Below are 15,490 nucleotides of genomic sequence, written 5' to 3'. Positions count from 1 at the left end.
CTTAGGTGTCGCCAAAGAATCAACAGCTGCAGAAAAGTGCGTACGCCAGCCCTGAAGCTGCCGTGAGGCACCGCACATTTCCACGGTCTTTTCGTTCTTGATACATCTGATCGTTGACGTGAAAAGGTGCGTACGCCACTATTTTGTGCGTACGCACGCTTTGTACATGAGGCCCCTGGTCTCTCGACGCCCCTTGTGAATGCTATGGAAGTTTTTCTGCCATCAGAGTTTGAATACGAATTTCTCATATCGAATTTTTAGAGCATCAAAATCAGACTCTGAATTTGAAAAGCCAACAGTGGAAAAAGAAAATTCAGTGGAAAAAAATTCAACTTCAAAAAATTCTGTGAAAAAAGAACCAGGCTTAACATCCGGGTAAACAGGGAGAAGCAATCGATCCCTGTCTTGAATTTTTTTCCACTGAAATTTTGGAAGTTGATTTTTTTTCCACTGAATTTTTTTTCCACTGTTGGTTTTTCAAATTCAGACTCTGATTTTGATGCTGTAAAAATTTGATATTAGAAATTCGTATTCAAACTGATGGCACAGAAAAACTTAATTCAATACTAATCATTTATCGCTTCTGACCAAACGGTTCCTCTCTGGTCTGTTGTTGACGTGTACAGTGTGTTTTTTTTTCTTCTTTCTTTTTGTAATTCTTTTTCACCGTCTCGAGATTTCAGAAGAGTACAGAGTCTGCAGCAAACAAATAAAATGTACACACACAAGAAGCCCCCTGCCATTATCTTCTTTTCTCCCTCTTTCACCTCCTTTTAAACATTTCAGAATTATTTTACAGTGTGGGTTTATTTCACGGTAAAAATGAGCTCATTTGCCTTATTGAACAGGAACCCACATTTACTTCATCTGTTAAAAGAAAAAAAAGAAAAGAAAATTAAAAATAATAATAATAATAATAATTTACTTAATCTGTTTATTTTGTTCAGTGACTCCTGAATACAACGATTAAAAGGGGAATTTCATGATATATATCAACTCAATATAAAGGATATTCATACAATTCTATTAAAGTATACAGCTGTCTGATTTAATACTTCTTAATGCACCAATCGGCTCCTACCATCTACTACGTCATCTTCAAGCGACGGATAGTTTGACATCCTGGTCCTTCTCAGGCTTGAAGCGGTCGGTGCGTCTGGAAGCTTCTTTGAGAGGCATGTGTTAGACACCCGAACCCAAGTCCATCCGAGGTCGAACAGCGATATTTCATCTACGGCGCCCATCAGCCCCTTTCCTAAGACCCCCTTTAACATTTTTGATTCAATATTAGGTGACGATGCCCGAAATCATGGCTGCACCGAAGTTCTCAAACGGAGGCAGAAACAAAGGTGGGGCGTATGTGGATCGCGACAAGCCGGCCCAGATCCGCTACAGTAACATCTCTGCTGCCAAAGGTAGGCTAAAACGCTAACAGGATTTTACAAACATGAAACGTATCGATAGTTCAGGACAAGAAACCCAACAATGCACTTTATCTGTGCCGAGACAAAAACTGCACCACGAAGTACGTTTTTGGGATATAATTCTGCACGAGCGAACTGGTGGAGGCCAGAAGCTAGTCTTTAAATGACTGTGCAAAAAGGCTCCAGTCGGCTTTATTAGGGTGGAAGTGTTGTCCCCTTATGAGTAATTGGACATTTGGAGGCTAGATTCCCCTTTATTGGGATGATGATCCTGTTTCTACATTTTCCATATACATTGTTCATTGACAGATGTGTACCTTTGTTGATTGATTTTTTTTTTTTTGTTTGTTTGTTTTTTTCTTTTTTAATTCTTTATTCACCCTAAACTCAAATGTCACTAAGCTATTAAACTGAAAGCTAATTCAGGCTTCCCCTGCTTTTTAATGTATCTGATGTAATTGATTTTGAAGCTTTTTGTTGAGTTGATCGTTGCCACTGTACAGACCCATGTCTTTGCTTGATTCCCAGCTGTTGCTGATGCCGTCAGAACAAGTCTGGGACCCAAAGGGATGGACAAGATGGTCAGTAAACCCACTCTGCACCTCAATGAAGTGCTTGTGTCTCAGACGAGGGTGTGTTAATTTGTTCATTTTTGTTTTAGATTCAGGATGAGAAAGGTGACGTGACCATTACCAACGACGGGGCCACCATCCTGAAACAGATGCAGGTGCTCCACCCTGCTGCCAAAATGGTGTGTAACCAGAGAGAAACGCTCTTTGATGGTCCTTCTTTGGTGACGGGGATAGAACAGATGGAATATGATCAATCGGACGGCCTGTCCTTCAGCAGCAACCAATGTGACAGTGGCGAATGTGTCTGGCTTTTACACTAAAGTACAAAGTCTTTCATTACTGCAAAACAGTTTTTAAACAGCCAAACGAGGGCATCCTGTTGTTTATGTGATAGGAACATGACTGTTAACGCATACACTTGACAGCTTGATCTAGTTCTGTATCGTGATTAAGACTGAGATCCTTTTTCTTGTTATTGTTTCGTCCAGGTACAGCCGAGCAGCATCGTGAATAAAACTTAATCATTTTGGCTTTCATTAACCAAACGGTTGATTGTGTGTTTCAGCTGGTGGAATTGTCCAAAGCCCAGGACATCGAGGCTGGTGACGGCACCACCTCTGTTGTGGTGATCGCTGGGGCGCTCCTGGACGCCTGCTCCAAACTGCTGCAGAGAGGTGAGAAGGGCAGGAGACCGGAAGAGAGGCTGATAAATGGATCCAACTGGATCTAAAATGTTGACGTCCTGCTGTCAGCGGGGTCCAGTAGGATCCTTAGGGAAACTTTATTGGCATGCGCACTGTAAATGCACAAATGAAAAAATCAAAATGCTTGATGCTGTGCATGTTTTCTAAACATTTTAGAGCAATTTTTGTGCAGAGAGACTGATCTGTTGCCCATGCATGCTTTGTTGTCCCATTGGTCAGGTATCCACCCAACCATCATCTCGGAATCGTTCCAGAAGGCCGTGGAGAAGGGCATGGAAGTGCTGACGGCCATGAGCCGGCCGGTGGAGCTGAGTGATCACGAGACGCTACTCAACAGCGCCACCACGTCTCTCTGCTCTAAGGTGGTGTCGCAGTACTCCAGCCTGCTGGCGCCCATGAGCGTGGAGGCTGTGATGAGGGTCATTGACCCGGCCACAGCCACCGGCGTCGACCTGCAGAACATTAAGATCATAAAGAAGCTCGGGTTAGTGGATTTCCTCAGATAATTTGCTTTTAAGGATTTTTTTTTTTTTTTTGCATCTCTTGGTCACATCTGTGTGTTTTCTTGTGTGTTCAGAGGCACCATTGATGACTGTGAGCTGGTCGAAGGCCTGGTGCTGACTCAGAGGTTGGCCAACACTGGTGTGACTCGGGTGGAGAAGGCCAAAATTGGCCTCATCCAGTTTTGTCTGTCGCCTCCCAAAACTGATGTGAGTCAGTTGACAAATATGAACGGAGATCAAACTTTTCTAAACGCTTTGAATTGGCTGATGCTGAGCTTTTGAAAAACGCTGGTTTTGGCTCAGGCTTGAAATAGCACAGTCGTGTGTTTTCATAGTTGCTTGAGAATTAAACTTTTTTTCTCCACATTTAAAAAAACAAAGTTGCACTCATTTATCTGTTTCTGTGGTGGTGGGATGTCTGCAGATGGACAACCAGATTGTGGTGTCGGACTATGCCCAGATGGACCGCGTGCTGCGCGAGGAGCGCGCTTACATCCTCAACATGGTGAAGCAGATAAAGAAAGCCGGCTGCAATGTTCTGCTCATCCAGAAGTCCATCCTGAGGTACAGAACCGCAGAGAAGATGGTCATGTCTGTGTTTAGGTGGATGCTTCAGTAAACATTAAACATTTTTCAACTGTGCTCTGACAGAGATGCACTGAGCGACCTCGCTCTGCACTTCCTCAACAAAATGAAGATCATGGTGTTGAAGGACATTGAGAGGGAGGACATCGAGTTCATCTGCAAGGTGGGCATCACCCACAACTTCTCAGCTTTGTCTCATTAACACTTTTCATCACTCTCAGCAACACATTGGGTCTCATGCAAGAACATTTTCGTATTTTTTATCCTAAATTTCTCTTACTTTTTTCGTACGAAGGTCTCGTACGAACACACCACGTCAGATTCAACAAACGCTCTTAACTTCGGAAAAAGTGTGTAAACGACCTGCGTAAATGATGAATCCCACTCGTGCGTATCTTAAGTTCACGTGCACGAGGATAGTAGATTTGCATACTCCACGCCCTAAATGATACCATATAAGGCAGTGCTTCCTCGCTCCTGTGCCAGGAAGTGTTGAGTCGTGAGAATGGTATCAAGTCGCAAAAAGAACAACTTTAGGGGCTCTGAGACTGAAGTTCTGCTTTCAGAGATCCAAAAAGGAAAATCTGTCATTTTAGCAGTGGAAGCAGTGGAATTATGGGACCTGCTAAAGCGAATAAATGGGAAGCAATTACGAGTGCTGTTAATACCATGTCAGCGAAATAAAAAAATAAATGGTTTCATATGAAAATGGCTTAAAAAGAACATCTCGCCATGGCCAGGCGCTCGATGACTGCAACTAAAGCCGTGCAATTAGTTTTTGCCTCATCATGATGGCACTTTGATAGGGCGGTCTATGAGGGGGGTCTTCTGGCACCACAGCTTGTGGTCTGCCTGGGCTGGTTCAGGTGGAGACCCTCGTTCATGGCAATATTGCGCCATGAACGAGGTATCGAGACACACCCACCTGGCCTTCAGCTCAGTGCGTTCCACGACAGCACGGGTGCTTTGATGCGTATATGTGTCTCGTGCTCCAATTATGATTGGCAGTCCAGCCACGGGATGAAAGTCCCTCTTAATTTGTACTTGTTGGACAGCGGTGTATGGGAATCTGATGTACCCTGGGTGATAAACTGATGAGAGCTTTGATGACCAAGGGGAGCGCACGACTCACAGAGGACTGGGACACCCCCGATCTGTCTCCAAAGCCGCTTTCGGACTGTAGGAACCTTTGGCAGTTCTAATAACCTTTTAATCCGCGGGGCCGTTTTCTCCCGTGTTCGGACATACAGGAACTCGGGGCTTTCTCCCTTAGTTCCTATAACTATTTAGCTCCTTCTCCGAGGTCGGGTCTTTTCATAGTTCTTATAGAACGAATCTAACGGAGGTGTGTGGTGGTCGGTAGCTACGCCCCATGTCATGCTATCACGGCTGAAATGTTTCCTCATAGACACAGACACAACCGGCGGGTGTTTAATAAGTTAAACTTACACTGGTCTCATTTGTCTGCAGCGCTCTGCTCTCCTTTCTTCCTTCATGAAATAAAAAAGTATCGTCTCCTGACTCTCTCTGTGAGCTCTTCCAGCCTCGATATTAGACGCCTGATGTGATTGTCCATGATTAATGTCACCATCATGCAGACCATAAACACAGTGGCCTCCCCGCTCTCCATATTAGCTTCTTGGTGGTGTTTTTTCTACTCTCCTTACTTTTACCGTTTTGTTTTGTGTTTGAATGTAGCGCTTAACGGCTAACGGCTAACACGTCACTGAAGCAGACGGCTACGCGCGGCGCATCAGTCCCTATCAGGTCCCGACTCATGTGCGAATGCAGACTGAAACAGTTCTGCTGGGGAAGGATAGTTATCAGAACGAAATTCGAGGAGGGTAGTTCTGATAACTACTTTCTTAGAACGGTCTGTCCGAAAGCGGCTCAATCTCCCTCTGAAAGGTTCCAGTGGCCAAAAATCCAAAGATGGTGGGCACCTGGACGTGTGGTGGAACTGGGTTAGATCGGCGTGTTTCTCTCTGGAGTTGTGGCTCTAGCAAGTTGCATATTTGCAGCAGCGCAGTCCTTTGCAATCTGAATCGCGATCTCAGCCATTCGTCTGTCTCCACACGCTCTCTTCCAAGAGCCTGACACGCTAAGGCATCCAAAAGTAGCAAGTCAGCCGCTGGTTACACTTCCCGTTATATACAGATTCAAATTAACCTTCGATTAGTGCATATTTTAAGTCAAACAGAATAATGTCAGCATCATTGTTGGGTATAATGTATATTTATTTATGTTTTCTTCAAAGTAATTAAATATACAATCCATTAGTCAAGCAAACTTGATTTGAATAACAGCGGACTATTTTAGGAAACTCCTACGACAGCTCTGGATCACTCGTAAATTCTGTTCGTACCTGAAAGAAAACGTAAAATACGAAAAGATTGGTGAATGCGCAAATTCTCTTAAATCACTCGTACGGACGACTTAAGAACAAATCTGTGCATACGAACGGTTCTTGCATGAGGCCCAATGTCTTTTTCTTTGATGTTGACATTTAGCTCCATGGATGCCTATCTAATGGTAAATTCTATTAAAACGTGACTAAGAACCTAAGTGAGCTTTTTTAACACGTATTGAAATGAAAGTGCTAACAATTTTGGACTTTTTCCGCACCTGCTATCAACCTGTTTTACTGGGTGTCGCTTTCTGCTAGAGATGCCCCCCCCCCCTGGCCTGAAACATGAGCAAGGGGTGTCATGAAGAAACCAGGCTCTGGAAATCATTGTTGTCTTCATACAAATGAGACTTGTTGTTGTGTTAAACTCATGTACATCAGCGAGAAGAGAGCAGCACAGTTTAGCAGAAAGTAGAATGCAGGAGCAACTCTTCCCAGCATGCACTCACACTCACACCCAGGGCAGCCAGTTCTCAGGAATATTCACTCTTTGTCTCACCCGCTGATGTTCTTGAGTTTTTAGATGGAAAATCTCTTAGAGAAGTCCAGAACAAATGATTAAGATATTTGTGTTGGCGCACGTCTGCTCTCTTGAATATTTCAGGACTGAGTGAAAACGACTAAAGTGACCTGTCTGAACTTTTTATTTGAGTGATCATCTTAATCTTTGTCCACAGAAATATGGGATTATTAAAGCAGTTCAGTAAAATGGATTCCTGTCAAAGTAAAATGTTCTTCTGTTCCTCTTCAGACTATCGGTACCAAGCCCATCGCCCACATTGACCACTTCACCCCAGAAATGCTCGGCACAGCGGAGCTGGCAGAGGAGGTCAGCTTGGATGGTTCTGGCAAACTGGTCAAGGTACGTTCTTTCCAGATGTTTTCCAGCTGCTACTAAAGAAGATTTCATTTGTCAGATTTCCTGGTTGGGACGTAAAACATTAGACCTGTTGGCACGTGACTTTCTTTTTAAGTGGAAGGGACTGATGGTTACTGACATTGAGAAGAATGGTCGCTGGTGTCTCTAATGGCACGTTTCTGACTATAGAGCTGCCAGTTCCCAGCGTTTTATCCACAGCAGGTGTGTCGCTGAGTGGGGAAAGTTTAACCGGGAACAGGTTGGTGGTGAACCCCGGGCTTTACTTTCGGGTTATGCCTCCTCATCTTAACCGTCTCCTGGCCAGCTGAGGTCCCGGGCCGTGTGGTCATCTTGGGGACAGCTAATAGGATTAGCACCTACTGGAGGGGTCCTGGCTAGCTATTGGCTAGTTTTAGATCTTCAAATTCCGAGATCCTCGTCTTCAAACCGACAAAAAGACCACATCTGTTACATGTCCCAGTATGGCCAAAGAAGGCACACGAGTGATTACACATCTGACACATGGACCAAAGGAAAGCAGGAGGTAGGGCTGGAGCTCGCAGCCAAGGCCGTAACTACCACAGAGGACACCGAGGTGGTGTCCTCTGTATTTTTGATTTATTTATTTATTTATTTTTTGCTTAAATTGTAGTATATAAACTCAAAATAAATTACATGTGAAAACGACTGTGGGACGAGGATCTTGGCCTCCCACAAAACCGTACGGTGATTTTATGAGTAGCGCGACTGCTTTATAAAACAGTAGCTCGAGAGTTTGGGCATACGTGCTACAACAACACGCACTGTTGCTATGGTAACTGCCACCCACAAGTCGGAACTTGAGTTGTTACCTGTAGAAATAGAATAGAAAAATACTTTATTCATCCCCCAATGGGGGAAATTCAAATTCGTCAAGTAGCTCAACATTTTTTTTAAATATTTACAAAGATTGTATTAACAACAATAATAATACCAATTCTAGTAAAAAAAAAAATCTAACATTATTGAGTCAGTCACACCAGTCACTGGAAGAGGAGCACATCAAGCTAAAGATTTAGGTGCAGAGCAGCTTAAGTGGTGAGGAAAAAAATGTTGGCCCCAGGTCTGAACTCAGCCTGGGACCCTGGTTCCTGGAAAAGGTTCCTGCAGTGGAACTGCTGCTAATGGTAAATGGACTGTACTTGTACAGAGCTTTTCTAGTCTAGCTGACCACTCAAAGCCACATTCACCCATTCACACACGCTCGTACAGCACGTCTACGTCTATACACACACTACGTGTTTTCTAATCATTCACACACATTCATACACCCATAGATTTATCGGTAGGCAACGTGGGGTTCAGTGTCTCGCCCAAGGACTCTTGGACATGTAGCCCAGGGAAGCCGGAGTCGAACCAGCAACCTACCGATTGGTGGGCGACTGCTCTTTCTCCTGAGCTAATGCGTTGCAAGAACCTGGTCAAAGTCCAGACCTCAGTCCAGCTGAAAAGTGCGGGTGGGAGCTCAGTATAGTTGTACAACACTGCAAAGCTCAATGAACTGAAAGGAATTCCACGATTATTAAAAGTTCCTCCACAGTTTGGCCCCACTGAAAACAACTGAATTCTTCAAATAAATGTTGACCTCCTGCTTGTTCCAGATCACAGGCTGCACGAACCCTGGGAAGACTGTGAGCATTGTGGTCCGGGGCTCCAACAAACTGGTGATTGAGGAGGTGGAACGCTCCATCCACGATGCGCTGTGTGTCATCCGGTGCCTGGTGAAAAAGAGGTCAGTCATTTGTGCCGCTGCGTGGGCAGCTTCATGCCTCTTATGTGCAGACACCCGTCCCTGACAAAGGCAGATCTGCAGGAAAGCTCGCTCTTTATTTAGCTTCAGCAATGTGGCTGCAGAGCCTTCTTACATTAATATAAAGATTAATTTACAATGATTGTTTTGGGTTTTTTTGCAAACGTCAGGTGACCATTTATAATGAGGAAAGGAAACTGCATCAGTACATCAGTCAATTACCAGAATGTTTATTTTTCTGATTAGAGTTCACTTTGAGTTTGAAACCTAATTGACTTTGTTTATAATATGGTTGACTTAGTCAACCAGCATTCTACTTAAAGGCGTGTTTGGGTGGGTAAGGCTTTAAAATCTCCTGTCCTCTCATTCCCACTGGATTGGCACAGATGGCCACTCTGAGCTTTTACCTGTTGAAGAAGAGTTCTCTTCTCCTCCGTCTCCCACCACCATGTCCACGCTCAGGCAGAGGACTAAATCCAGTTGATCACTGTGGGGTCTGTTGACAGCCTGAAGATACAGTGCACAGTGAAAATGAGTACACCCCTGTTGAAAAGTAACATTTTGAACAATATTTTAATACACACACAAGTTATTCCCAAAACGTGCATAGAGTAAGTTTAATACAACATCTGTTCAGCTTACAACAGAAAAGAAAGGTCAATAATATAACTTAAATGACATATTTGTCCATTTTTGTGAAATTATGCTGGTGCAAAAGTGAGTACACCCCTATGTTAAACTCCCTGAGAATGGGCCGTGTTGGCCCGAAATGTCATGAAATGAAAAGGCATTAAAAGGGAGGTCATCGTTGTGCGTTTCATCCTTGCCTTACATTGAAATTTTACATTTTGAGTCTGCACCAGGCTAAAAGAGACGTGTGTGAGATTTGACTGAAATCCTATGGAGAGTATCATGATCTGCTTCAGTAGTCACAGTACATGTTGACAAGCATGTTTCTTTTGGTGAAATTCAGCTTCCTACTGTTGATGGCATCCATACAGCCCCAAACCATGTCACTCCCACTACTATGCTTGACTTTAAGCATGGGGCACTTTTCTTTGTACAAATCACTTTTTACCACCACACAGGCTTGACACCATCGAAAGCAAATTTGTTTATCATTGTCTCATCAGAGACAAACAAACTAAGGATATGGATTGCTGGAACCATGTCCTGTGATCTGATGACACCAAGATGAACAAATTTGCTTTAGATGGTGTCAAGCATGTGTGGTGGTAAAAAGTGATTTGTACAAAGAAAAGTGCCCCATGCTTAAAGTCAAGCAGAGTAGTGGGAGTGACATGGTTTGGGGCTGTATGGATGCCATCACCAGTAGGAAGCTGAATTTCACCAAAAGAAACATGCTTGTCAACATGTACTGTGACTACTGAAGCAGATCATGATACTCTCCATAGGATTTCAGTCAAATCTCACACACGTCTCTTTTAGCCTGGTGCAGACTCAAAATGTAAAATTTCAATGTAAGGCAAGGATGAAACGCACAACGATGACCTCCCTTTTAATGCCTTTTCATTTCATGACATTTCGGGCCAACACGGCCCATTCTCAGGGAGTTTAACATGGGGGTGTACTCACTTTTGCACCAGCATAATTTCACAAAAATGGACAAATATGTCATTTAAGTTATATTATTGACCTTTCTTTTCTGTTGTAAGCTGAACAGATGTTGTATTAAACTTACTCTATGCACGTTTTGGGAATAACTTGTGTGTGTATTAAAATATTGTTCAAAATGTTACTTTTCAACAGGGGTGTACTCATTTTCACTGTGCACTGTATATCATTAAGTGATAAATTGAACTGAAATGAATTTGATTGGACTGAATGAGGTTCCAGTTGAATCATATTGAATGCATTTAGAATTGGATGGAATTGGACTGTTAATAGAAATAGTATTGTGTGGAGGACTGAAACTGACATGCAGTTAAATGGACACAGTTGAAAATGAATGCATTGGTGTTCAAATGAACCTATATTTTTAAGACCTGATGGGGACCAGATAGGTTTTTGTTCTGATTTGTAAAACCGGAGAAACTAAATGGGAAGAAGGAAATGAAGCCTTTCCCATTTAGTTTCTGTGGTTTCAGACAGATTTGTGTTCCTATGATAGTCGGTTCATGGCTTCTCACCTCCATGTATTTCAGGGCTCTGATTGCTGGAGGCGGTGCTCCAGAGATCGAGCTGGCCGTGCGTCTGGCAGAGTACTCGCGGACCCTGGCTGGCATGGAGGCCTACTGTGTGCGTGCATACGGTGATGCTCTGGAAGTAATCCCATCAACACTGGCTGAGAATGCAGGCCTCAACCCCATCTCCACGGTGACCGAGCTCCGCAACAGACACGCTCAGGGAGACAAGATGGCCGGCATCAATGTCCGCAAGGTTTGCCGGCTTGGTTTCCTTTATGTTCATTCTTCTCAGTGACACGAGGCTCGTTGTTTTCCATAAGACCAGCAAAGAGTTGTTGGTGGTGTAGCACCAGTTTTCCAGTAAATATGAAAAAAAACATATTTTAACTAATGGAGCCTCAGGACTTTATCAACTGTAACGGCTTAGTGCCATGCCTCCCTTAGACTCAGGCCATTGTCCATAATTCCTTCTTAGTAGGAATTGTAATTATTTATTTTTTTAGCCTCGAGTGGATTGTGGAAAGTATTAGAGGACAGCCTCTTTTAGAGTCAGCTCCACCAGCAGCCATTATGGCAGGCCTGGCTTTGAAGTAAATCAGTTTTTCTTTTTGATTTAAAGCATAATAACTTGTGTGTGTGACAGGGAGGAATCTCCAATATCCTGGAGGAGCTGGTGGTGCAGCCTCTACTGGTTTCCACCAGTGCACTGACACTGGCCACCGAAACGGTCCGCAGCATTCTCAAGATTGATGATGTGGTAAAAGAAAACACTTAAACTTCTTTTCTTTTTTACCAGTAAGGATTCTACAGTATTCAGAGCAGGCTGCTGCATATTGAATATACTTGTGTTTGGTTTGTTTTAGGTGAACACTCGATAAGTCTGCCCATTGAGATCAGTCATGGAGCCCGCTTGTTCTGCCAGGGATCACATGACTCCCCGCACGCATTCTGCTCAGATGTCCTGTGTAGCTGTTACTTTGTCAAAGTTCATTAAAAAGGCTTGTTTTTTTTGACACTCCATTTTTAGCCTGTCGTATTTTTTTTCCTTTTTCAGCCCACACACAGGGTACAAATAGACTGTTTTAAACTTTGCCTACACTTATGCTGTTTTTGAGTCCTTTAGCCAGTTCTAAGGCTGTCCACGACCAAGGATTTTGCTGGTCGACCAGTGGTCGTCATTTACTCCGATTAATTGACTCCCCCCACCCCCCCAAAAAAACAACAACATTTACCTTTAATGCCCGGCTGCCGCATCTATGCGCATTTACCACTAAGGCCGGGAGTAACCTTGTGTGACTAACAAAATGTTTCCTGGTTCATCTAAACACTAGGCCTATAGCCTACACAAAAATCAATTGACTGCTCAGTTCATCTCTGTCGGAGAGTGAGAAAAAACCCGACGTTAGTGACCATTGGCTGACAAGCAGAATTTTACAAGCGCACAAGCCGGGTGCTTCAAGTCTGCCCTCTCTTTACACAATGGAATTTGGTCGACTGCTAATTTTTTTTTGGTCGACCAACGACCAATCATTTATTTGCCGTCAGCCCTAGCCAGTTCATGATTTATCTTAGAACAATAAAACCCAGAGACTGGCGGTTTTAAAATCCCCCATTATTGCCTGAATGCGTTATCATGCTGGGTCTGAACTGGAGACGGTTTTGTGGACGTCATCACATGCTGCAAACTAAACAATGGCGACGACATGGAGAAACGCCATTGGTACATAATTCGGTCTAAGAGTCTGCCAGTAGTTCGGTATCCTGGCAGCAGATCACATGCGTCACCATGATTTATCTGGAATAATACCACCTACTGTTGGCCCATCTTCTCTCCTGCCACCACACCACCCGTCAGCTCGCACAGTGAGCCTGGATAAGCCCACCCTGGAGTTGATAGTGTTGTTGTTCAACCACGTTTCCACAAAGCACAAAGACTACACTCCTGATAGATGTGTTGGTTGCTCATGAATCCCTCCAGTCAGTTGAGCTTCCTCATGAGCGCCAGCAGAGAAAGCTTTGTGAGGAAGCCTCCTCTCATATCTTGGCCATATCGAAAGTCTGACCTCTGGTCTGGTCGTTTGCAAAGCCGTAAGTTCACCCTGTATGTATAAAACTTTATTCAAAGTCGTGCTCATCAAAATGAAACCTTCTCAGAAGTGTACTCTTTAAAGCTACTCTGATTTGCTGCCATGCAGTTCGACATGGGCTGTTTTCAACCTGCAGGGCTGAAGAAAATGGATGGATTTTTTTTTTTTTTTAATGGAAAACCTGAAAAAAAGGAAACAGATATGGTGGCTTTAGTATTTTAAGGACTCCACGGGTTCTTGGGAATAAAGATTCTATACAGTGGTCGGTTGTACACTTGAAAATTGCTGAAATTCCCAGAATAGTAATTACATTGCGTTCAACTTGGACACATGATTAAAATAAGCAAATTCATATTCAAAGAAAGCTTCCAGGTCAGCTGCAGGTACACCCAGCGCTGCTCCTCCCTACACGCACTGTGCGTAGGGCCCCACGATCCAGTGGAGGCCCCATTCTGCGCAAAGGACGCGCATCGCTGCCGTGAGGCGCGGGCAGAGCACCAAGTCAGCCCAAGGCAGGAGAGGAAACAAAAGAGACGAGTAAACTGACAGCGCGCAGCATCTGACCAATCAGCGGTCAGATGCGCCGACAGGCGGTTGGATGCAGGTGGAGAGATGGCCTCCAAACGGCAGCACGAGCCGGGAGCAAGCAAAAGAAAGAAAAGGTCTAAACAAGACAAGGCTCGTGCTTCATTTGAAGGTAGGTATGTTGTTGAAATAAGAAAGAAAAAACACCCCAGCTGCTAGCCAGAAGAGAGGATCATTCTGTCCAGATGTGGACTGGAGATTCAATTTCCCAGCGGCCCTGATTATCTTTGTTTGAATGTCTTGTTAACTCTATGTCAAACTCATAGCAAGTGCAAAAAACCTCTCTCTCTGAGTACAGACACACTGGGTTTGCTGATGCTCAGTTAAGGAACTTTGCGAGGTCCTTAACATAGAGCCAGACCTAAAGGAGAGGAGACTGAGGAGGACTAAAAGGCAGTTTGCCTATGAGGCTGCAGATGAGTCCATGAATGATGCCCGGAAGAAGCTTCAAAATAAAATTCTGCTTCAGGCCCCAGTTTGGCCAGGGTACAGGCCCTGGGTACACCGCAAACACAAACCGCTCAAAACACTCAAACTTCATGGTACATGCTTGTTTATTTTTTTAATTTTTTTAAACATTTATTCATTAAGAATTTTGTTCATTTTATAAACAAACAGAGATCAATACAAAACAGCACAATGGCACAGTAAGGTACATAAAAAATATAATAAAACAAAACAAAATAGAGAAAGGGGACTTGTAATAAAGCATAAATAAAGCAAGCATATGGTTTGTACTCACACAAATCCATGCTACAATCATAAATAAAGATTACATTATAATATAAAAAAAAACAAAGACAAGACAAAAACAAAACTAAAAAGACCAGAGATTAAATAAATAAATCAAATAAAGACAACTAAGTCCTATTTGTCATCCATCCAACCATCTACATCCATTTTGTTATTCTCAAGAAAATTGTAGAAAATATTCCACATTTTCCAAAACTTGTCAAGTTTGTTCTTTGTTGAGTAGCTTATCTTTTCTAAAGCAACATAAAAGGTCAATCCCCTCAACCATTGTGCTGTAGTACAAGGTGTGTCTGACTTCCAAGCACATGCTTGTTTATAATTAATGATGAAAGACCAAGTATTCATTTTCATAACCATCTTGATACAAAATATAATATTTTGCTAAAGCTGGTCCTGATGGGACTGGCGGCCTGTCCAGGCTGTACCCCGCCTCTCGCCCATTGACCGCTGGGATAGGCCCAGCCCCCCCGCGACCCGACCGACGGATTCAGTGGGTATAGAAAATAGATGGATGGTCCTGATGGTTCAGGAAACTAAAAATTGCTAATTCATCACAGGTTCACTTTTTTAATGTAAGCCTAATCTTTTGGGTCTCTTCAATTTCTGAAGACTTTGAAAGTGTTTGAATTGTGTGAGCATGTCTCCCAGGACCCTACTTCCTTTGCCCTTTTCCTGTACACCTACTCCCAAATAAAGGCTGCTTTAAAAACCTTTTTTTTAAAAGAAAATGTTACGAGGTGGAATTTTATCAACGGATTTTTCTTGTTTATTGTATATTTTGCTGATACTCTACATCATTGCAACATTGTTGAAGTATTTCCGGTATTTCCTGCTGCACCATGAGCCAAACTGTGGATTAGCTTAATAAAAAATATGCTGCTTTTATAATAACTGTTTTCTAACTTTACTAAACCAAGCTCTGAGTAAACGTACAGGATGTGGACATTCCTTTCGTATTTTCTGAGCTGATGAATTTGCTAATAGTTTTAATAGCTTTCCAAATTTTGTTACATGGCCTCTGAATAATGTTTGTTTATTCTTGAGACAGATTTGGATTTTGGTTCACATTGAGTCT

The 15,490-nt window shown here is 43.2% G+C and overlaps 1 protein-coding gene across 1 annotated transcript; it reads left to right on the top strand.

Moving 5' to 3' along the window:
* Positions 1-1,112: 1,112 nt before the first annotated feature.
* cct4 (chaperonin containing TCP1, subunit 4 (delta)) lies at positions 1,113-12,010 on the top strand. Its single transcript, XM_075464194.1, has 13 exons — positions 1,113-1,415; positions 1,953-2,005; positions 2,086-2,175; positions 2,562-2,670; positions 2,920-3,184; positions 3,278-3,410; positions 3,628-3,767; positions 3,855-3,951; positions 6,947-7,057; positions 8,695-8,825; positions 11,009-11,243; positions 11,634-11,747; positions 11,854-12,010. Exons 1-13 carry the CDS (start codon positions 1,298-1,300, stop codon positions 11,866-11,868), a joined length of 1,611 nt encoding a protein of 536 aa, XP_075320309.1. The 5' UTR covers positions 1,113-1,297; the 3' UTR covers positions 11,869-12,010.
* Positions 12,011-15,490: the final 3,480 nt, after the last annotated feature.

Source organism: Odontesthes bonariensis, chromosome 4 (assembly GCF_027942865.1).
Source record: "Odontesthes bonariensis isolate fOdoBon6 chromosome 4, fOdoBon6.hap1, whole genome shotgun sequence".
Taxonomy (NCBI): domain Eukaryota; kingdom Metazoa; phylum Chordata; class Actinopteri; order Atheriniformes; family Atherinopsidae; genus Odontesthes; species Odontesthes bonariensis.
This window is presented reverse-complemented; position numbering and strand designations above follow the sequence as displayed.